The sequence below is a fragment of the Bos mutus genome, chromosome X (assembly GCF_027580195.1).
Source record: "Bos mutus isolate GX-2022 chromosome X, NWIPB_WYAK_1.1, whole genome shotgun sequence".
Taxonomy (NCBI): domain Eukaryota; kingdom Metazoa; phylum Chordata; class Mammalia; order Artiodactyla; family Bovidae; genus Bos; species Bos mutus.
The window spans coordinates 120,990,259-121,014,696 of record NC_091646.1 but is presented as its reverse complement, the minus strand read 5'-3'; the positions used below and the strand labels follow the sequence as shown (position 1 = coordinate 121,014,696).

Below are 24,438 nucleotides of genomic sequence, written 5' to 3'. Positions count from 1 at the left end.
ACTGTTGAGTTTTCCAAATTTGCTGGCATATTGAATGCAGCATTTTAGCAGCATCATCTTTTAGCATTTGAAATAGCTCATCTGGAATTCCATCACCTCCACTTGAGCTTTGTTTCTAGTAATGTTTCCTAAGGCCCACTTGAATTCACACTCCGGAATCTCTGCATCTAGGGGAATGACCACACCATCATGGTTATCCAGGTCTTTAAGACCTTTTTTGTACAGTTCTGTGTATTCTTGCCACCATTCTTAATCTCTTCTGCTTCTCTTAGGTCATTACTATTTCTCTCCTTTATCATGCCCATCCTTGCATGAAATGTTCCTTTGATACCTCCAATTTTCTTGAAGAGATCTCCTGTCTTTCCCATTCTGTTGTTTTCCTCTACTTGGCATTGTTCATTTAAGAAAGCCTTCTTATTGATCCTTGCTGTTCTCTGGAACTCTGCATTTGGTTGCGTCTATCTTTCCCTTTCTCCATTGCTTTTTGCTTATCTTCTTTCCTCAGCTATTTGTAAAGCCTGCAGGCACCACTTTGCCTTCTTGCACTTTCTGTTTCTTTGGGATGGTTTTGGTCACTGCCTCGTCTACAGTGTTACAAATTTCTGTCCATAGTTCTTCAGGCACTCTTTCTACCAGGTCTAATCCCTTGAATCCATGTGTCACCTTCACTGTATAATGATTTAGACCATATGTGAATGGCCTAGTGGTTTTCCTTACTTTCCTTAATTAAAGTACAGGCTAGTAGCCGGCCAATCAGGGCAATGTATAGGCTAGGAGTCAGCCAATCAGGTCAACATATAGGTTCGGAGTTAGCCAATCAGAGCACAGTACAGACTAGAATTCAGCCAGTCATGGCAATGTACAGGCTGTTAATCAGCCAATCAGAGCAAAGTACAGACTAGATGGCAGTGAATCAGGGCAAAGTACAGGCTTGGAATCAGCCAATCAGGGCAGAATACAGCCTGTCTTTGTTCAGTTGCTAAGTGGTGTCCTACTCTTCATAACCCCATGGACTGCATCAAGCCAGGCTTCCCTGTCCTTCACTATCTCCCAGAGTTTGCTCAGATTCATGTCCATTGAGTCTGTGATGCTATCTAAGTATCTCATTCTCTCGCTCCCTTTTCCTCTTGCCTTCAATCTTTCCTAGCATCAGGGCCTTTTCCAGTGAGTCGACTCTTCACATCAGGTGGAGCTTCGTTGATTTACTTTAGGATTGACTGGTTTGATTTCCTCGCTGTCCAAGGGACTCTCAAGAGTCTTCTCTAGCACCAAGATTCAAAAGCATCAATTCTTCAGCCCTCAGCTTTCTTTATGGTCCAACTTTCACATTTGTACATGACTACTGGAAAAAACATAGCTTTGACTAGACAGACCTTTGTCTGCAAAGTGATGTCTCTGCTTTTTATATGCTGTTTAGGTTTGTCATAGCTTTCCTTCCAAGGAGGAAGTGTCTTTTAATTTCATGACTGCAGTCACCATCCACAGTGATTGTGGAGCCCAAGAAAATAAAATCTGTCACTGCTTACACTTTTTCCCTGTCTGTTTGTCTTGACGTGATAGGACCAGATGCCATGATCTTAGTTTTTCGTTGAGTTTTAAGTCAGCTTTTTCACTGTTCTCTTTCATCCTCATCAAGAGGCTCTTTATATACTCTTCACTTTCTGCCATTAGTGTGACATCACCTGTATTTCTGAGGTTGTTGATACTTCTTCTGTCAATCTTGATCCCAGCTTATGATTCAACCCAGCATTTTGCACGATGTTCTCTGCATATAAGTTAAATAAATAGGGTGATAGTATACAGCCTTGTTGTACTCCTTACCCAATTTTGAACCAGACATTTGTTCCATGTAAGGTTGTAACTGTTGTTTCTTGGTGCACACACAGTTTTCTTTGGAGACAGGTAAGGTAGTCGGGTATTCACATCTCTTTAAGAATTTTCCACCATTTGTTGTGATCTACACAGCCTAAGGCTTTAGCGTAGCCCTTCCTCCAGTGGACCATGTTTTGTTGGAACTCTCTACTATGAACCGTCTGTCTTGGGTGGCCTTGCATGGCTTGGCTCATATCTTCATTGATTTACACAAGCCCCTTCTCCAGGACAAGGCTGTGACCCATGAAGGGGACTGAAAATTAAATTGAATATAATATTTTATAACCTGTTTTAGGAGTCATACCATATGTAAAACAGATAGCCAATGGGAATTTGCCCTATGAATCAGAGAACTTAAACAGTCTCTGTATCAACCTAGAGGGGTGGGATAGGGAGGGAAATGGGAGTGAGGTTCAAGAGGGAGGGGATATGTGTATACCTATGGCTGATTCATGTTGATGTTTGACAAAAAACAACAGAATTCTGTAAAGCAATTACCCTGCAATTAAAAATAAGTAAATTTAACAAAATGTTTTAAAACACCAAAGATTTCTTTTTGGCTTGAACCTGTCAAATTCTTGACTAGTTATTGTCTATTATAGACATTTATCATGGCAATAAGTGTGTCAGTGTGTGTGTGTGTGTGTGTGTGTGTGTGTACCAGACGCAGAGGGTGCACACAGTGAATTTGGAATGCTGTATAAGATTTGTAATTAGGGAAGCATCATACGAGATGTATTGAGATTAGGTTTACTAGTGGATGGTACCCTTTGTTTCTACAGTTATTACTTTAATGCTAGAGTTTTCTTTTGGGAAAGTTATTTCACTCAGAATTAATGATTTGCACAAATTTAGATTAAAATGATCAGCTGTAACTTCTAAAGACAGTTTTTTACTTTCTATTACTATAGTGTTGTGTTTTTTTTTTGTTTTTTTTTGAATCACCATTTTAAAAGATGTTTCTACTTTTATTGCATTTTTTCCCATTGATTTTTGGTTTGTTGTTCAGGTATAAATAACATAGGATAGGTTGTACTTCTAGGTTTTTTCCCCTTACTTTTTGTTACCAGGAGGAGACTAGGTGGTGGTACGGGGGGAGGAAGGTGTGGTATAGGTAGCGTGGAGGAAGGAAATAGCCCAAGAAAAGCCATGTTTGGGAAAGCTTATTCAACTCCCATGACTGGAATAACTTGAGAAGTGAAGGTACTGAGCAGGAAGATGAGTTCCTGCCAAAGACGATCTTTTCTTGGCAAAATGTAAACTGGTCACAAGTCACTGTGCTACACATTGAAGCCAGCAGGAGCTTTTGTGAGCACAAATCTGAATGCAGCCTTCAGTAATACTGGCCTTCTTTCAGTGCTTCATACTCTCCATCCTCTGTCCCACCTTTGGATCTTTGCTGTTTCCAGAATCTAATGCTCTTCCCTCCCCCTTCACGTAACTGGCTCACACTCCTCTTGTCATACTTCTCACAGAAAACCTACCCTTGAACTGTTGAATTTGGTCATATCCCCCTATTACAGGCTTTTGAAGCACCATTCAAAGATACCTTTCCTTTGATTTACATGTCAGAGTTGCTTGTGTGATTCTTTATGTAATGGTCTTCTTTCCCATTAAACTGTTGGCTCTGTGAAGGAAGGGACCATGTCTATTTCTGCTTACCTTTTATTCATATTCCCTAGAATAATACCTAGATCATAACTAGGCATTTGATAAATACTTGTTGAATGAATAAATGAAAGTTGATATCAGGAAATGGAAAAGCACTTGGGAGGGATCCTGATATTGAGCCAGAAAGGCAGATATTCCTAGCTCAGCAAGCTAGTTGGTCAGAGGAAAATCATATACAGTTCTGTGCTAAGGAATAGTTATTGATTTAGGAATCTGATTTAAATCTGAAGAAAATCAAGAATATTAAGGGAAGCCTGGGGCTGAGATAAAGCAAGATTAGATGACTCTCCAGAAGTAAAGTTGGATCAACAGGTTTTGCCCTTTACAGTGGCATGACCCAGGTTGTCCCCACATCAACATTGGGCAACCACTGTCTACCCTCCCCCTTCCTCCCTAGAGAAGGAGATCTCTCCCAGCACTCAAAGATGACTGATTAATCCTTTCTGCTACTGTTCCTTCAACATTTATATGGATGGTGTTTGGATACAAAATTGCTTTCCTCCCTTGGTAAAGCTAATGTACAATTTTTTATAAAATTCAAAATCCACATATTGCTGAAACTTTTGGCGTGTCTTCACATTCAACAATACTGTTTAGACATTAAAATATTAAAAACAAAAGATAGCTAATTATTTTTTATGATGTATTAGCTTGCTTGAGGTATTTTGATGAGTTTCATGTGAGATTCCCTGAATGTAGTAAATCATTGCTTTTGATGGTTTCTTTGAAGTCAACAAAAAGAAGAGTTGTGTTTCTGTTAGAGAAACTTAATTACACAGGAACATACCATTTGTAATCAAACATAAAATAGTAAATTACAGGCGTGGCTTTCATAAACACATATACTTCCCCAAATGCTTAAGTATATTTAAAATTTGAAAGTAGTTAATTTAGGCTAAAGTTAATACTTTGGCCACCTGATGTGAAGAGCTGACTCATTTGAAAAGACCCTGATGCTGAGAAAGATTGAAGGCGGGAAGGAGAAGGGGATGACAGAGGATGAGATGGTTGGATGGCATCACTGACTCAATGGACATGGGTTTGGGTGAACTCCAGGAGTTGGTGATGGACAGGGAGGCCTGGTGTGCTGCAGTTCATGGGGTCGCAAAGAGTTAGACATGACTGAGCAACTGAACTGAACTGAATTTTTTAGATAGCTTGTACTTTTTAATATATACATAATGTAAAATTTACCATTTTTAATCATTAAAATTTTTTAAATTATAAAATACACATGACATCAAATTTACTATTTTAGACATATTAAAATGTACAAGTCAGTGATGTTATGTCCATTCACATTGTTAAGCTACCATCACTAATATCTATCCATGAAACAGTTCATCTGGTAAAACCAAAACTCTGTACCTATTAAACACTAACTCCCTCTCTCAGCCCTTGGCAACCAGCATTCTACTTTATGTCTATGAATTCTAGGTATTCTAGGTACCTCATATAATTTCAGTCATATAGTATTTGTCCTTTTGTGAATGGTCTATTTCACTCTGTGCTCAGGGGTCATCCATTTTATAGCATGTGTCAGCATTTCTTTCCTTTTTTTTTTAAGACTTAAAAAATATGAACAAAGTTTGTTCATCTGTTGATGGACACTTGGGTGTTTCCACTTTTTGTTTATTGTAAATTATGCTGCTATGAACATGGATATACAGATTTTTTTAACTTTTTATATTGGAGTATAGTTTATTAACAATGTTTTGTTAATTTCAGGTGTACAACAAAGTGATTCATTTATACAAATATCTATTCTTTTTCAAATTATTTTCCCAGTTAGGCTGTTAAATAATATTGAGCAGAGTTCCCTGTGATATACATTAAATCCTTATTGGTTATCCATTTTAAATATAGCAGTATATACAAAAAATTAAACAAATGAACTTATTTGTGAAACAGAAACTGACTCACAGACTTGAAGAATGAATTTTTGGTTACCAGGGGAAAGATAGGGGGAGAGATATTTCAGGAATTTGTGATTGACAGATACCTTTTTGAGACATTGCTTTCACTTCTTTTGGGTTGAGAAGTGAAATTACTGGATTACATGGTAGTTGTTTTTTTCCATTTTTTAGAGTAACTGTTGTACTCTTTTCCATAGTGGTTGTACCATTTTATATTCATTTAATGGTCTTTATCCACATCCGTGACAAAACTTGTTGTTTTGTATCTTGTTTATTTTGTTTTGTTGGATCATTGCTATCCTGATTGCAAATAGGAAAAGGAGTACGTCAAGGCTGTATATTGTCACCCTGATTATTCAACTTATATGCAGAGTACATCATGAGAAACGCTGGGCTGGAAGAAGCACAAGCTGGAATCAAGATTGCTGGGAGAAATATCAATAATCTCAGATATGCAGATGACACCAACCTTATGGCAGAAAGTGAAGAGGAACTAAAAAGCCTCTTGATGAAAGTGAAAGAGCAGAGTGAAAAAGTTGGCTTAAAGCTCAACATTCAGAAAACTAAGATCATGGCATCTGGTCCCATCAATTCATGGGAAATAGATGGGGAAACAGTGGAAACAGTGTCAGACTTTATTTTTGGGGGCTCCAAAATCACTGCAGATGGTGATTGCAGCCATGAAATTAAAAGACCCTTACTCCTTGGAAGGAAAGTTATGACCAACCTAGACAGCATATTCAAAAGCAGAGACAGTACTTTGCCAACAAAGGTCCGTCTAGTCAAGGCTATGGTTTTTCCAGTGGTCATGTATGGATGTGAGAGTTGGACTGTGAAGAAAGCTGAGCACCAAAGAATTGATGATTTTGAACTGTGGTGTTGGAGAAGACTCTTGAGAGTCCCCTGGACTGCAAGGAGATCCAACCAGTCCATTCTAAGGGAGATCAGTCCTGGGTGTTCTTTGGAAGGAATGATACTAAAGCTGAAACTCCAGTACTTTGGCCACCTCATGTGAAGAGTTGACTCATTGGAAAAGACTCTGATGCTGGGAGGGATTGAGGGCAGGAGAAGGGGACGACAGAGGATGAGATGGTTGGATGGCATCACTGACTTGATGGACTTGAGTTTGAGTGAACTCCGGGAGTTGGTGATGGACAGGGAGGCCTGGTGTGCTGCAGTTCATGGGGTCGCAAAGAGTCGGACATGACTGAGCGACTGAACTGAACTGAATGGATATGAGGTAGTATTTCATTATAATTTTGGCTTGTATTCCCTAGTGACTTGTGATGTTGAACATCTTTTAATGTGCTTATTGGACATCTATATACAATCATTCTTTGGAGAAATGTCTATTTAAGGCTTTTGGCATTTATTAATCAACCTTTTGTTGTTGTTGTTGAGTTACAGGTGAGTTCTTTACTCTGGAGTTCTTAATCTTTTCTGTCCCTTGCCAGAATTCTCACTTGCAAATATTTTCTCCAATTCCATGAGTGCCTTTTAATAGTTTAGTGTGCTATAATGAACAAAATTACTTAATTTTGATGAAGTCCGATTTATTTGTTTTTTTTCCTTTTATTGCCTGTGACTTGTACTTTTTTAAGTCAAAATCTGTAAGTGTGCTTTTCAATATTAGAAGTATGACAGTAGGAGTCTTTTATTTTCAGTTGTCATTGAATGAATATACAGTATGTATCCTCAAAACATTTTAAACACCTGTTGACAAACTACCGATTTTCCAAAGATGATTCAACTCCAACTCACACATTTATTTTTATTATTATAAAAGTGAGACTCTACTAGCTATTTTCTCCTTAGAATTAGAACCTCTGTTGAGAAATTGTAACATTTTTAAAGCCAGTAAATATGAGTATTTTTTGTCTTTGTGATAATCAGTTACTATTTGGCAAACAAGACAATAAAATTTTAGGAAAAATGTATTTCAACATTTCTGTAAGAGATTCCAATTAGAACCTATAGTTGTGTTTATTAAAGGGGTTTATTGAAGGCGGTATTCATTACATCACACAAGAATTTCTTCCAATGGGAAATCTCTTTTTGGCTTCAGTATTAGATACTTTTGAACTGTGGTGCTGGAGAAGACTCTTCAGAGTCCCTTGAATTATAAGCAGATCAAGCCAGTCAGTCCTACATGATTGGAAGAACTGATGCTATAGCTGAAACTCTAGTACTTTGGCCACCTGATGCAAAGAGCCAACTCATTGGAAATGATCCTGTTGCTGGGAAAGATCAAAGGCAAAAGGAAAAAGGGGCAGCAGAGGATGAGATGGTTGGATGGCATCACCAACTCAATGGACATGAATCTGAGCAAACTCTGGGAGATAATGAAAGACAGGAAGCCTTGCATGCTGCAGTCCATGAGGTCACAAAGAGTCGCACACAACCTAGGAACTGAACAACAACAAATCAGGAATAGGTGAACTTCTCTTAGAAATTGGTTTGCTTTTCTAATGAGTATTTTTAACTGTATACCTGATCCAGTTTTCTTCTTTATTATCTTCTAGGCAATTTACAAGCAGTGTTCTATCTTTTCCCATACTTTAGCAAGCCTAGTATTTTTCATTGTTACGAAGTTTGTGTATTACCATTATTTCTGGATCCCATTTAATGACTGTGTATTACCATTATTTCTGGATCCCATTTAATGATATTTTAATTAATATTATTTAATTAATATCATTGATATTTTTAACCACCATTATTTCTGGATCCCATTTAATGATATTTTCTCTCAACTGTATTTTTCTCATCGACTTTTAAATTTGTGTTCTCCTGCTGAGTTGTGGGGAGAAGGCAATAGCACCCCACTCCAGTACTCTTGCCTGGAAAATCCCATGGATGGAGGAGCCTGGTAGGCTGCAGTCCATGGGGTCGCTAAGAGTCAGACATGACTGAGCGGCTTCACTTTTGCTTTTCACTTTCATGCATTGGAGAAGGAAATGGCAACCCACTCCAGTGTTCTTGCCTGGAGAATCCCAGGGACGGGGGAGCCTGGTGGGCTGCAGTCTACGGGGTCGCACAGAGTCAGACACGACTGAAGTGACTTAGCAGCAGCAGCAGCTGAGTTGTGCGTGCTTGTGTGCATGTAGATGACATACTAAACCCCTTTTGATATAAAGTAAAATTTAAATAAAGGGATTTTAAGACAATGTCTTTAAAGTTTCAAATGGAAAATAGAAAAAATATTTTTGGTATAATGTCTTTCTTGTATGTTACAGATGATCACTTTGGGAAGAATTCTAATTCCTTCTAATTTAGCATAGGTTTTAAAGGTAGAGATTTGATGTCAGATGGACTTGGTTTTAGATTTGACTTTACTATTAAGCTATGGGATCCAGGGCATGATCTCTAAATGTCCATTTTCTTATCTGTAAAGTCAAGATAATTATATGTAATCCATAAGAGTGTCCTACAGATTAAATGAGAAAATGTTTGTGAAGTTCTTAAAACAGTGCTTGGCACACAGCACTAAATAAATAAATTGAAGGTATTACTGTTAATCAGAATCATCTTTTCTACTTGGAAATAATTTAAGTATTGCCAGCTTAACATTTTCTAGAAGAAATTAGGACAAAGTCTTGAATTTTTTTTTTTTTTTTTGCTTCATCTTCAGGATACCACCCGTTTCTCTCTCTCTCTCTCTTTTTTTTTTTCCTATCCCTCCTTTGCTGTACTTGCGCAATTTGGCTCTAGCAAAGTAATGCTCAGAATTCTCCAAGTTAGGCTTCAACAGTACATAAACTGTGAACTTACAGATTTCAAGCTAGATTTAGAAAAGGCAGAGTAACCAGAGATCAAATTGCCATCATCTGTTGGATCATAGAAAAAACAAGAGAATTTACAGAAAATCATCTACTTCTGCTTCATTGACTACACTATAGCCTTTAACTGTGGATCACAACAAACCTAAATTTTTTAAAGAAAATTCTTAAAGAGATGGAAATACTAGACCACCTGACTTGCCTTCTGAGAAACCTGTATGCAGGTCAAGAAGCAACAGTTAGAGCAGGACATGAAACAACAGACTGGTTCCAAATCAATAAAGGAGTACGACAAGGCTGTATATTGTCACCCTGCTTATTTAACTTATATGCAGAGTACATCATGAGAAATGCTGGGCTGGATGAAGCACAAGCGGGAATCAAGATTTCCGGGAGAAATATCAATAACCTCGGATATGCAGATGACACCACCCTTATGGCAGAAAGTGAAGAAGAACGAAAGAGCCTCTTGATGAAAGTGAAGGAGGCGAGTGAAAAAGTTGGCTTAAAACTCAACATTCAGAAAACTAAGATCATGGCATCTGGCCCCATCACTTCATGGGAAATAGATGGGGGAACAGTGGAAACAGTGTCAGACTTTTATTTTTCTGGGCTCCAAAATCACTGCAGATGGTGACTGCAGCCATGAAATTAAAAGACGCTTACTCCTTGGAAGGAAAGTTATGACCAACCTAGATAGCATATTCAAAAGCAGAGACATTACTTTGCCAACAAAGGTCCTCTAGTCAAGGTTATGTTTTTTTTTTCCAGTAGTCATGTATGGATGTGAGAGTTGGACAATAAAGAAAACTGAGCACCAAAGAATTTATGCTTTTGAACTGTGGTGTTGGAGAAGACTCTTGAGAGTCCCTTGGACTGCAAGGAGATCCAACCAGTCCATTTGAAAGGAAATCAGTCCTGAGTATTCATTGGAAGGACTGATGCTGAAGCTCCAGTACTTTGGCAACCTGATGTGAAGAACTAACTTATTTGAAAAGACCCTGATGCTGGGAAAGCTTGAAGGCAGAAGGAGAAGGGAACAACAGAGAATGAGATAGTTGGATGGCATCATTGACTCGGTGGACATGAGTTTGAGCAAGCTCCCGAAGTTGGTGATGGATAGGGAAGCCTGATGTGCTACAGAGGATGGGGTTGCAAAGAGTCGGATGCAACTGAACTGAAGACAACATTAAATTTTTAGAGAAAGAACTTGGCTTTGGGGAGAAAAGTAGAAATGCTGGTGGTCCCTATGGTGGATCTTGGCCGTCTAAGAAGTCTTCTAAAGACCACAGTCCCTGAGTGGTTTTCTACTGCATCACTCTATACATCCTATATTATATCAGCTTCTTAGAATTCTGGTTATAGTCTCTCAGCTCTGCCAATTAGCAGGGTGAAGGAGACTTTTCAAAGGTAGTTAAATGCATGAATGCACACTGCCCCAAAGTTAGTTCAGTTCAGTGGCTCAGTCGTGTCTGACTCTTTGCGACCCCATGAATCACAGCATGCCAGGCCTCCCTGTCCATCACCAACTCCCGGAGTTCACTCAAACTCACGTCCATCGACTCAGTGATGCCACCCAGCCATCTCATCCTCTGTCGTCCCCTTCTCCTCCTGCCCCCAATCCCTCCCAGCATCAGGGTCTTTTCCAATGTGTCAGCTCTTCACATGAGGTAGCCAAAGTATTGGAGTTTCAGCTTTATTATCATTCCTTCCAATGAACACCCATGACTTATCTCCTTTAGGATGGATTGGTTAGATCTCCTTGCACTCCAAGGGACTCTCAAGAGTCTTTTCCAACACCACAGATCAAAAGCATCAATTCTTTGGCACTCAGCTTTCTTCACAGTCCAACTCTCACATCCATACATGACCACTGGAAAAACCATAGCCTTGACTAGACAGACCTTTGTTGGCAAAGTAATGTCTCTGCTTTTGAATATGCTATCTAGGTTGGTCATAACTTTCCTTCCAAGGAGTAAGGGTCTTTTAATTTCATGGCTGCAGTCACCATCTGCAGTGATTTTGGTGCCCCCAAAAATAGTCTGACACTGTTTCCACTGTTTCCCCATCTATTTCCCATGAAGTGATGGGACCAGATGCCATGATCTTAGTTTTCTGAATGTTGAGCTTTAAGCCAACTTTTTCACTCTCCTCTTTCACTTTCATCAAGAGGCTTTTTAGTTTGTCTTCACTTTCTGCCATAAGGGTGGTGTCATCTGCATATCTGAGGTTATTGATATTTCTCCCGGCAATCTTGATTCCAGCTTGTGCTTCTTCCAGTCCAGCGTTTCTCATGCTGTACTCTGCATATAAGTTGAATAAGCAGGGTGACAATATACAGCCTTGACGTACTCCTTTTCCTATTTGGAACCAGTCTGTTGTTCCATGTCCAGTTGTAACTGTTGCTTCCTGACCTGCATATAGGTTTCTCAAGAAGCCAGTCAGGTGGTCTTGTATTTCCATCTCTTTCAGCATTTTCTACAGTTTATTGTGATCCACCTAGTCAAAGGCTTTGGCATAGTCAGTAAAGCAGAAATAGATGTTTTTCTGGAACTCTCTTGCTTTTTCATTGATCTAGCAGATGTTGGCAATTTGATCTCTGGTTCCTCTGCCTTTTCTAAAACCAGCTTGAACATCTGGAAGTTCATGGTTCACATACTGCTGCAGCCTGGCTTGGAGAATTTTGAGCATTACTTTACTAGCGTGTGAGATGAGTGCAATTGTGCGGTAGTTTGAGCATTCTTTGGCATTGCCTTTCTTTGCGATTGGAATGACAACTGACCTTTTCTAGTCCATAGGTACTTAGTATATAGTTGCTAAAAGGAATGCTGGAAACATTATTGTCTGGTCTCGGTCTTTTATATCAGTCACTATGATAAAATGATATGAGAAGGAAATTTTTTTCAGTAAAAATTTTAGTATTTTCCATGTAAGAAATTAAATTATATTCCAAAATTAATATTTTCCAAATATTGTATTGCCTGTAGTTCATTTATAATATTTGTAATTTTTATTTTTTTTCAATTTGCAGAATAAAATTGATATTGGTGGCATTACAATTGTATAAGTTTTAATATGTGTATAGATTTGCATTACCATATCACAGTTGGAGCACAAAACAGTTTAATCACCTCCAAAATCTCCCTCTTGCTGCTTTATGGTGATAGCCTCTTCATATACTCAGTATCTGGCAACTACTGATATCTTTTCTACTGCAATAGTTTCATCATTTTCATTATGTAATATAAATGGAATCTTGCAGTAAGCTCTTTCATATCAGTCATTTTCACTCAGCATAATACTCTTTGAGCTCCATTCAAGTTATTGTGTATGTCAGTTGTGGCTTTTTAATTGCTAAGTAGTATTCCATGGCATGGATGCTCCACTATTTGTTATTCTTGTTCACATTATTTCCCCTTTGTTAAATCAGATATTGCCTAACTTTTATTGCAATTTAGAATTATTTAGTGGCATAAAGGGTTTTGAAGAAAACTTTCTTATTTTTTTGGTTGAATAAAATTAAATTTGAAAAGAGGAAAAAACAGAGCAAAGAGTAAATAACGCTTTTACTTACAAACTAAGAGTGATGGCCAGCTTATCTCTGAATTAAATCAAGAATTTAACATGGCTATATCATCTCGCAACTATATGAGAGTTGTCAAAACAAAATTTAACTGCATGGGTTCTAGAGCAAAATCATGTGTCTAGATTTATTAGATAGTCTAGGTATCTGTAAAGTACCGTATATATTGATGTAGTTTGGTCAGTTTTCCGGTGATTAGAATACAGTATTTAGTTTTTATACTGGGATAGGTGGTGATACCTTTCACTGAGACGGTAATTACAGGAGACTCCTCTGGAGGGGAAAATGAGAAGTTGTGTTGTGGACGTGTTACAATATATAGATAATGTAAGTTTGGCATTCATGAGGGAAATCTGAAATGGATGTTTAAGATCTCAGATGGAAGTGGAAGACATGGATGTGGATGAGCTTCTTCAGTTAGAATGTAATGAGTGAGAGGTAAGGCAAGTAGAAAGGGGTCTTTGGAGCGTGCTGCTGCTAAGTCACTTCAGTCGTGTCTGACTCTGTGCGACCCCATAGACGGCAGCCCACCAGGCCCCGTGGTCCCTGGGATTCTCCAAGCAAGAACACTGGAGTGGATTGCCATTTCCTTCTCCAATGCATGAAAATGAAAAGTCAAAGTGAAGTCGCTCAGTCGTGTCCGACTCTTAGCAACCCCGTGGACTGCAGCCTACTAGGCTCCTCCGTCCATGGGATTTTCCAGGCAAGAGTACTGGAGTGGGGTGCCATTGCCTTCTCCCCTCTGGAGTGTAGGGCAACAATATTTTAGGACAGTTGAACAAAGCATCCTGAAAGGGAACTGACAACAAATAGGCAAAGAGAACCAAGAAAGAGCAATGTACACACACCAGTAGAGGGTGAAAGAAAGAGTAGATAATATAGAGAGACTGCAGGTTAACTCAAGTTACTTTAAGGAAGTTTGAAATTTAGTGAAGACTGTGTGACCTGGTATACTAGACTACCGTACCAGGAACCAGGCAGTTTTTAGGATTATCTGTTCTTCTTTCAGTGGCTACGTAATTTCTGTTATGGAACTTTGCTTCCCTTTGCAAAGTTTTTCTAATCTTGTCTCTGCTTTCTCTTATAATATCTGTTCCATCATAATTTCAGCTGAGTTGTAGCCCATTATTACCTTTCATTTCCCGCCTTGACATATAATCAAGACCTTTTAGATATTGAGAATTACCTCACTTTCTTGGTATTTCTTACTTAAAAATCTTATTAGTCCAGTTCAACATTTATATCAAGTCGTTTCATAGGTTATTGAAGCCACTCAATCTGTAGCCTGGCCAATCACTTATTGAAGTGCCCTGAGTAATCTTGAAAACCATATTAATTGTGGATTTCTGCTTTTGGATCTGTAAATTGCAAATGATTGTAGATTAAAGAGTGCATTATAGGTGAGGAAATAAATGTGTAAGGGGTTTGGAAGGGAATAACAGACTAGTGGGAAACACAGCATCAAGGAAATCAAGGAAAGAATTTTGTTTTATTTTGTTTTTTAAGGTGACAGAGGTTTGAACATAGAAGTCAATAAAAAAGAAATGGGTTACTTCAACATTTAATTTTTTAATTGTTGAAGTTGTGTTAAGGTGGCAGAGGAAGATTGAATAGCCTTGTATTGAAACAATGATACCTCTCCCTCTGCGATGGAGTTAAAGAAGAAAGGAGGAGGGGGCAGAGATAAATTTGGAAGTAGGGGAATATGCCCATTAACACATTTTGTGAAACAGGCCACAAAGAGAATGCTAAGAAGAGAGGTAAAGATTTCCAGTAATTGCTGAGGAAAATTCAAATAGGAACCTAACAGCTAAGGATAGGAGGAAGTGATTATCCTCCCCCCTCCGCCACCCCCAGTGAAGCCCATATATAGGTTGAGAAAAGGTGGATGACTGAACTAGTCCAGAGCTGAAATGGACTCAATTTGTGACTTGGTAGGAGTTAATGCTTGCTTTATTGTAAAAATTTGTTTGGTTCCACTGGGTTTTTTTTGTTGTTGTTTTTCATTCTGGTCTTCAATATGTTTCTTCTGCAGGTCTTGATGACTGTTTGCAACAGTATATCAAGAATTTCGAGAGGGAGAAGATCAGTGGGGACCAGCTGCTGCGCATCACACATCAGGAGCTAGAGGATCTGGGAGTCAGCCGCATCGGCCATCAGGAGCTGATTTTGGAAGCGGTTGACCTTCTTTGTGCACTGGTAAGTGCATCATAGAACTGGTGGGAAGGGAAACTTTGCTTTTTCTCCCTGTTTTCTTTCCTTTTAAAATTTTTTCCTATAATTTTTTTTGTTTCTTCTTCTCCTCCCCTTTACAAAAATAATTTCAATGCAAGAAGAAAAAAAAATCCCCTAATTATCAGTCAACTGGATGTGGTATTTTCCTCCTTCATTGTATATGATGTGTTATGCCATGCCAAATTACAAATTAAGGAGGCTTATTAACTCAATTTGTGGCATTTTATCTAGCTACTTGAAAAACTAAGAGCTCACCAAGGGAGTTTTCACAGCAGCACTTGGGATGTACAGTTGTATACAATCATTTATAAAGTTCATTTCCTTCTAAAAGCTTGATTTAGTATCCCAAATGTTAAAGTAATCCTATTTTAGAAAAAATCATCCTTAAAATAATCAATTATTTTAGTGTTGTTTGCATATATATCAATGAATATTGAATATTGTATTTATGTCTGCTTATGTATTGTTATAAGAGCAGTGCCTAGTCAAGGCAAGAGAAATCAATATCAAAATAATCCTGCAAGATTTTGATAGTACATTAGATATTCTGAGAGGAATATAGATTCCCCCCACCCCCCCGCCCGTGTTAGCTAAAATGACACTAGCATGATTGGGGCTAGAACTACAATGAGAAAGAACATGAGTCTTGTAATAATATGGGACTGAAATTTGACTCAGTCAGTTAATGACATTTGTGGGCAAATCATTTCACCATTGCCTTAGTTCTTTTATTTAAAATAGAGATATTTTATTTAAACAAGAGATATTTTATTTAAAAAAAAAAAAGTGCTTCCTTGGTGGCTCAGCCACTAAAGAATCTACCTGCAATGTGGGAGACCTGGGTTGTAACCCTGAGTTGGGAAGATTCCCTAGAGAATGGAATAACTACCCATTCCAGTATTCTTGCCTGGAGAATTCCATGGACAAAGGAGCCTGGTGGGCTACAGTCCATGGGGTTGCAAAGAGTCAGACTCGACGGAGCAACTAACACTTTATGGGCTTCCTAGGTGGTGCTAGTGATAAAGAACCTCCCTGCCAATGCAGGAGATGTAAGAGACTCAGGTTTGATCCCTGAGTTGGGTAGATCCCCTGGAGGACAGCATGGCAAACAACTCCAGTATTCTTGCCTGGAGAATCCCATGGACAGAGGAGCCTGGCGGGCTACATACAGTCCATGGGATCACACAGAGTTGGACATGACTGAAGCAACTTAGCGCAATATCAACTACCTCTTGGTGGTGGTGTGAAAATGAGATAGTGTTTGAATAGCTCCTAATTCACTGCCTGGCACCCAGTCGACATTCAATAAGTTGTCGCTATTATTAAGATGATGATTAATAATAAATGTGTAGATAATTAAACATGATTCAAGCATCCATATACTCAGCACTGTATGTGTCAAGTGTAAAATCTAGTTCCTGCCATCTTGAAAAGTCTAGTGGAGGGAGAGTGACACACAAATAAGCATAAATAATAAAATTACTAAAATAAAAGCATGAGCTAAGTATTAGGGGACACAGAAATTTTGACTAAGATAAATGGGTTCATATTGCAAAAGATGTCATCTTTAACAGCCTACTGGAATATGAGCTTGTGTTTAAGAGGTAGAGAAACAGAGGGAAGTAATTTCCAGGTAGATAAAACGGCACATACACAGGCACACAGAATAAAGAGCATGCCTGGTACGTATGGAAAATGGTAAGTTATTTTCCCTCCACAAGTAAGCGGAAAGCAGTGGGCATAAAATTAGACTTTAGAAGATAGATCAGACTGTAGAGTACCTTAATATCCTGGTAAGAGATTTGTAGTTCTTAGTCTGGGCACTAGAGATCCATGCAAGAATGATCAATTACTTGCTTTAAAAAGGTAACTGATGGTAGTGAAAAGGGTGGACTGGCCTGGACTGAAGATAGGGGAACAATTAGGAAATGTTTAAAATAATCCACTTAGGCTATGAGTATGGCTTGAACTGTGGATGTGCAACAGGAATAGAGTATACTGGTAAATAGGAGTGAGTGACATAAAAGAAGCTGAGAAAGATTCCATCCTTTTAGCTGCAGAGATAGAGTAGATTTTACAATAATGAAGATAGGCAATAGCAGCAAAAATAGATTTAGGTGGGAATATAAATTGAGTTTTATATTTGTTGAATTTGAGACATCTCTGGTTTATCCAGAAAGAGAGACTCCATCAGACAATTGAATTTATGAATTTGGAGCTGAGAAGTGACTGAGGACAGAGATTTGGGAGTCTCAAGGACATAGGGATTGAATCCATAGAGAGAGAGAGATCATTCAGGGAGGGTTTATAGACTTCAAAACCTTGACACTCCATCTGGGAAGGAAGGAGGGGAGGGAAGGGGAGAGGAGGCTGCAGAGGAGTTGTCAGAGAAGCATGAAGACAACTATGAAAGAATGGTCACAAAAGCAGTGGGAACTATTATTTCCATTAAGGAACATTAATAATGTCATCAAATTTCACAAAAAGCCAATAGAATAAGCAAAGAAAAGAGAACTGACTGAAAATATTTTTTAAAGAATCTGAAACCAGATTGGTTGAATAGTACCTCCTACTTACACATTTCAATCTTAACATTAATTGTCCTTTTGTCAGAGACATGCCCTGATCACTCACTTCCTCACCCTGACCGGGTCTAAAATCATCCCCTCACTGTTCTTCTCTTTCTTAATCCTCATCTTATTTTGTAATTACATATTTATTTATATATATATATATATTTTTTTTTTTTAGTTTAGTATCTGTTTCTTCTGCTAGACTATTAGCTATATGGGAAAAGTGCCATTGCTTATTGAACACCTAATATGTAGCACAAATGCCTGGCAGCAGTAAATGCTGAATAAACATTTTTTTGAAAGTGGCAATGAAAGAGACTTGACATATTTTTCACATGATAATTTAGAGATCCTCTTGTTTCCTTATTCCTGAGATAAGAAAATTAATTCAGACCAGAACACACACTTGCACTAATCAGATCGCAGAAATCATGCCTGAAATAAAAGCTAGTACTCAGGGTAAGGTAAGAGTCCACAGTGTTTTTGCATATTGGTTTCCATATCTGAGTCAAAATGGTCATCATAAAGGTATCATCTAAGTGACTCAGAGACGGGAATCTGACCTAGCAGTACCCTATCGTTATAACAGTAAAGTTGAGCATGTTAGAGCTTGAAATCTAGAGTGAATGTGTCATAAGCAGGTCTTCTCATAAATGAACCATTCACATGCTGAGCTCCAGTCTGTCACTTTGAATAAGAGAATGAGATTGGTCATTATGGTACTACCTAGAAAGCATCTAGACCTATAGACTTTGGAGTTTGGCCCATGATAAACTCTGCTGACCTCAACTTACTTAAAATGATGGTATGAGAGATATAAACCACTGCCATGCAGTTCTGGGTTTAAGCACTCTAGTGTTGCATCATTTTCTTGGGGGGGAAAATGAAAACATTAAATTCATTCTTTCTATGTTTCTTCCTCAAAGAGGTCAAATGTTAAACTTCATTTTCACTGCTTCCTAATGGCTATACATCAGCAGCTTAAAAGTGGACATAGCTTACACTTTATGCAGTAGATGTTTTCCAGTAAATATAAAGCAAATATTTGAGCAATGAATCCGGATGTATTTCTCTATGACATTATAAAATCAGAAGGTGAGAGCCCTCCCCAGCAAGCTGAGTTGATTGCAACAGCAGTTGTGCTGTTGGGAACGGGAAACTATGTTTTGTCTCTTCAAATCTGTAATGTCTCTACTGACACTTCTACTTTTTCCTACATCTATTGTATTTATTTCTTCTTTTAACAATTATATATTCATGCTCATACAGTGCTACCACAGAGAATACAAAGATGAAAAAGGCATAGTCTGTGCTCTTAAAATGTCTATAGTCCAGTAAAGAGGACAAGAGTAGTTAAAAGATAATATAGATTTAAAACAAAAAAAATCCCAGGGGAAAGCAGAATTAGATGATAAACACTACTGAGGGATCCAGGAAATGTAAGTGGGATCTGTATTGGGACTTGCAGGATAAGTAGGTGTTTGCCAGATAAAAAAGCTGGAGAAAAGTTATCTAGGCAGAAAAATATGTGTAAAGACAGAATTGTGAAAGAGTTTGAGATGTTCAGAGAAAAGGAAGAATTTTGATTTAGCTGCTGAAGAGTGGGAAGTGATGGCAAGAACGGCACTTTGCACTTTGTGTCACATTATAAATCTTTGCTTTGGTTTTTTGGTCCTCAGTGTGCTTTCTGCCTGGTGCTGGACACACAGAGGATATTAAATGGATGCTAGCTTACTGAATGAAGTTCTCTACCTTTCTCCAGAGAACTGTATAATTTTTTTCTCTTGCCAATACAGCCTCTGACTCTGAAATATAAGGAAGACACAGAGAAGTTACCAAATTTCATTGTTTCATTTAAGCAATGGAATATTTTTCTGCCTTGTTTTAAAATTAGTCCTGATGGGAAATAAATGTCATGGAAGCTAATGAAAATCAAAAGTATATTCAGTGACTTGTTCATTTATGTAACATAGATTTATTAAGCTCCATCTATATACTGTTTGTAAGGACTTCCCTGGTGGCTCAGATGATAAAGCGTCTGTCTACAATGCGGGAGACCCGGGTTCGATCACTGGGTTGGGAAGATCCCCTGGAGAAGGAAATGGCAACCCACTCCAGTACTATTGCCTGGAAAATCCCATGGACAGAGGAGCCTGGTAGGCTACAGTCCATGGGGTCGCAAAGAGTTGGATATGACTGAGCGACTTCACTTTCACTTTAATATACTGTTTGTACAATGTTATCTTAGAAAGAAAGAAGCTTTTCATGATTTGGAATTATATTAACTCTTTCAAGCTGTTATGCTATCATTTGATGTGCTTCAATAGAGAGCACCTTCTATTAACTAAAATAATAGAGCATATATATATAGTTTAATGTATAGTCCTCAATTTATGTTCTGACAATACAACTTGTATTGAGAAGTACAAGTGAATCATTTATGACAGGATAAGAACAGTTTTTATTTCATTCATGTACTTTTAATGTAATAGGTATTTTGCATGAAAAATTTGATGTCACTTGCTAGGATTTGTTTCTTTGCAGCATAATTGCTTGGTTCATTCATCTCAAAATAATTTATTTCTGAAACTATTTGTTAAAGCAATCCTTTTAGGACTCACTTGTATTTATAAAGTATTATAAAACTTAAACATGTATTACATGATGCATTCAGATTAAGAGCTCTGAAGAAAATAGCATTGACATTGTAAAATGCATTGTACTAATATTTTCAGTTAAGTGTGTAGTGAGAATTTGCCACTAGTGAGGGTATAGCCAACTTGACTTTCTAAAATGTTGTTTCTTTCTTTCATGTGCTTTTCCATGCATATAGTTGAGAGAACAGTAGAAACTTAGCACCAGTTCTTTAAGACTAGACTGGCTATGTTGAATCCTTGTGGAGTCACACCTGATTCCTGGCATGAATGTTGTTGGCCACATAGGTAACATAGGATACAGAAAATAGCAAAGTACATTTCATGTCCAAGCTTTTGTTTAATTGATTTAGTCCTTTCTATACCAATAGTAATGCCTAGTTGTCCCATGCGTATCCAGTAAAAGCAAGCCTGCAGTGAATAAACCTGCATTTTAAAAATGTCAGGACAGTAACTCTCACCTGCATACCTTTGGCCAAAACAAAGAGGCAGTTCATTTACTTGTTGCTTCTTTACATGGTAGGCTGGGGAGTGTGATTTACTGGTGACATAGTGAGTCAGAACAAACCATCCATTTTCATGAAGGAAAAGGCAAAATGGTATCTGTGTTGTCAGTAATTGATTTTGAGCTACTTAGAATTGAGTTCTAATATGATAAAAATTAACTTGCAGGATCAACTAACCCACCTCTTTTGTTAAAGTAGTATCACATCAGATCAGATCAGTCGCTCAGTCGTGTCCAACTCTTTGTGACCCCATGAATCACAGCATGCCAGGCCTCCCTGTCCATCACCAACTCCCAGAGTTCACTGAGACTCATGTCCATTGAGTCAGTGATGCCATCCAGCCATCTCATCCTCTGTCGTCCCCTTCTCCTCCTGCCCCCAATCCATCCAAGAATCAGAGTCTTTTCCAATGAGTCAACCCTTCGCATGAGGTGGCCAGAGTACTGGAGTTTCAGCTTTAGCATCATTCCTTCCAAAGAAATCCCAGGGCTGATCTCCTTCAGAATGGACTGGTTGGATCTCCTTGCAGTCCAAGGGACTCTCAAGAGTCTTCTCCAACACCACAGTTCAAAAGCATCAATTCTTCAGCACTCAGCCTTCTTCACAGTCCAACTCTCACATGCATACATAACCACAGGAAAAACCATAGCCTTGACTAGACGAACCTTTGTTGGCAAAGTAATGTCTCTGCTTTTGAACATGCTATCTAGGTTGGTCATAACTTTCCTTCCAAGGAGTAAGCGTCTTTTAATTTCATGGCTGCAGTCACCATCTGTAGTGATTTTGGAGCCCAGAAAAATAAAGTCTGACACTGTTTCCACTGTTTCCCCATCTATTTACCATGAAGTGGTGGGACTGGATGCCATGATCTTCATTTTCTGAATGTTGAGCTTTAAGCCAACTTTTTCACTCTCCACTTTCACTTTCATCAAGAGGCTTTTGAGTTCCTCTTTACTTTCTGCCATAAGGGTGGTGTCATCTGCGTATCTGAGGTTATTGATATTTCTCCCGGCAATCTTGATTCCAGCTTGTGTTTCTTCCAGTCCAGCGTTTCTCATGATGTACTCTGCATATAAGTTAAATAAGCAGGGTGACAATATGCAGCCTTGACGTACTCCTTTTCCTATTTGGAACCAGTCTGTTGTTCCATGTCCAGTTCTAACTGTTGCTTCCTGACCTGCATACAAATTTCTCAAGAGGCAGATCAGGTGGTCTGGTATTCCCATCTCTTTCAGAATTTTCCATAGTTTATTGTGATCCACACAGTCAAAAGCTTTGGCATAGTCAATAAAGCAGAAATAGATGTTTTTCTGGAACTCTCTTGCTTTTTCCATGATCCAGCGGACGTTGGCATTTTGATCTCTGGTTCCTCTGCCTTTTCTAAAACCAGCTTGAACATCAGGAAGTTCACGGTTCACCTATTGCTGAAGCCTGGGTTGGAGAATTTTGAGCATTACTTTACTAGCGTGTGAGATGAGTGCAATTGTGCGGTAGTTTGAGCATTCTTTGGCATTGCCTTTCTTTGGGATTGGAATGAAAACTGACCTTTTCCAGTCCTGTGGCCACTGCAGAGTTTTCCAAATTTGCTGGCATATTGAGTGCAGCACTTTCACAGCATCATCTTTCAGGATTTGGAATAGCTCCACTGAAATTCCATCACCTCCACTAGCTTTGTTCGTAGTGATGCTTTCTAAGGCCCACTTGACTTCACATTCCAGGATGTCTGGCTCTAGGTCAGTGATCACACCATCGTGATTATCTGGGTCGTGAAGATCTATTTTGTACAGTTCTTCTGTGTATTCTTGCCATCTCTTCTTAGTATCTTCTGCTTCTGTTAGGTCCATACCATTTCTGTCCTTTATCGAGCTCATCTTTGCATGAAATGTTCCTTTGGTATCTCTGATTTTCTTGAAGAGATCCCTAGTCTTTCCCATTCTGTTGTTTTCCTCTATTTCTTTGCATTGATCGCTGAAGAAGGCTTTCTTATCTCTTCTTGCTATTCTTTGGAACTCTGCATTCAGATGTTTATATCTTTCCAAAGAATTGATGCTTTTGAACTGTGGTGTTGGAGAAGACTCTTGAGAGTCCCTTGGACTGCAAGGAGATCCAACCAGTCCATTCTGAAGGAGATCAGCCCTGGGATTTCTTTGGAAGGAATGATGCTAAAGCTGAAACTCTAGTACTTTGGCCACCTCATGAGAAGAGTTGACTCATTGGAAAAGACTCTGATGCTGGGAGGGATTGGGGGCAGATGGAGAAGGGGACGACAGAGGATGATAGACAGTGTTATATACAGATAAGCTGCTAAACTATTTTTATAGTCCTCTAGAATTTCTTAAATGCTTTTGAATTATTGGTTTAACTAGTAATAGTTCAACTAGTTATATTTGTTAACTAAAATAACTTTTAAGAATTTCCTTCTCCATCTTCTACTATGCATATTTTGTCTGTTCTTGCTACTGGGTTACTCTGTTTCCCACATTTTTTATCTGAATTTCCTTCATAAAGGGTATTTCTTTAGTAGGCTTCCAACTTAGAAGACCTCTGTATCTTACCAGATTTTGTCCAGAAGATTTTTGGATTATCTTAATTCTTGAGCTGTATTTTTTTTTAATGTAATACTATCTTAAAGTTTGAAAGCTTCAAAGTAGTTGTACTTTGCCTACAGATTTTTATTTATGAGAGAATCTGTATTCTTTTAAAATCACTTTTACCATTTCTAATAAAATATTTGAGATGATTGTATATAAGGAGATAGTTTAAATGGATCTTTTGTGGGCACTAATGGCTATAGAGTTCAAGTTATGTTACCAGATCGATTAGGTTCCTCATTTTTAAACTACTTAAATTTGAGCTTCTCTGAGCAAATGCAAATATTTTCTCATTAAAATGATTAATATACAGAAATGAAAAAAGCAGACACTGTTGTACTTCAGGGAAAATGCTTTAACACAGAGAAAAACTTCTGATAATATTTTCAAGTACTTCAGAAGTTTCATTTTAAGTTTAGTTGATATAATTTTTTTTTTAGTCATTAGAGTATCTGTTCTAAGAGGATTTTCTTCATAACATACAGACATGCTGGATAAAATCTCCTAAATGTCTCACAAATAATTCATGCTCAGATGCAATAGAATTTGAATAGAATGTTGTTTTATTTGTGTAAACCAAACCTTTTAACTTGACAAGACTATTGCAGTTCAAATTTAACAGTGAATATTTAATATATTATGTGTGTGTGTGTTTTGAATCTATGGCTCTAAAACTTTTCTTTTAGTAAAACTATAAATTTTCAGCAAAGAACAGTCAGATTTTTATCATTATTAAATCTTTAGTGGTAACATACATAAGTTGGTATTAATGTTTATGCGTCCAAATCCTCTTCCCACTCCCTTTTTTATTTCTTTCCTTAAATTACCATAGAAAAAAATAAACCTAAATTGCATGTAAACTTAGGTACGCAATAATTGTTGACTTGATAATAGAGCTAAATCTGTTGTTATATTTGCTTCCCTTTTTCATTTTCCCTATTACTTTCTTCCATTTTGCTTCATTTGTTTCTCCTACCCTGCATGAACAGGAACAGATTAGTAGTGCAAAGGAGTGAGTGTAGAGGTATTCTCTCATAGGTGGCCTGGTAACTTACAGT

The 24,438-nt window shown here is 38.0% G+C and overlaps 1 protein-coding gene across 5 annotated transcripts in view; it reads left to right on the top strand.

Moving 5' to 3' along the window:
* The window catches only part of CNKSR2 (connector enhancer of kinase suppressor of Ras 2), a 284,773-nt gene that overhangs the window by 46,392 nt on the left and 213,943 nt on the right, over nucleotides 1–24,438 (top strand). For all 5 annotated transcript variants that reach the window (XM_005897733.3, XM_070365342.1, XM_005897734.3 and 2 more), the window contains exon 2: nucleotides 14,857–15,020. In XM_005897733.3, the coding sequence (XP_005897795.1) occupies nucleotides 14,857–15,020 (164 nt within the window). The remainder of the gene's footprint in view (nucleotides 1–14,856; nucleotides 15,021–24,438) is intronic.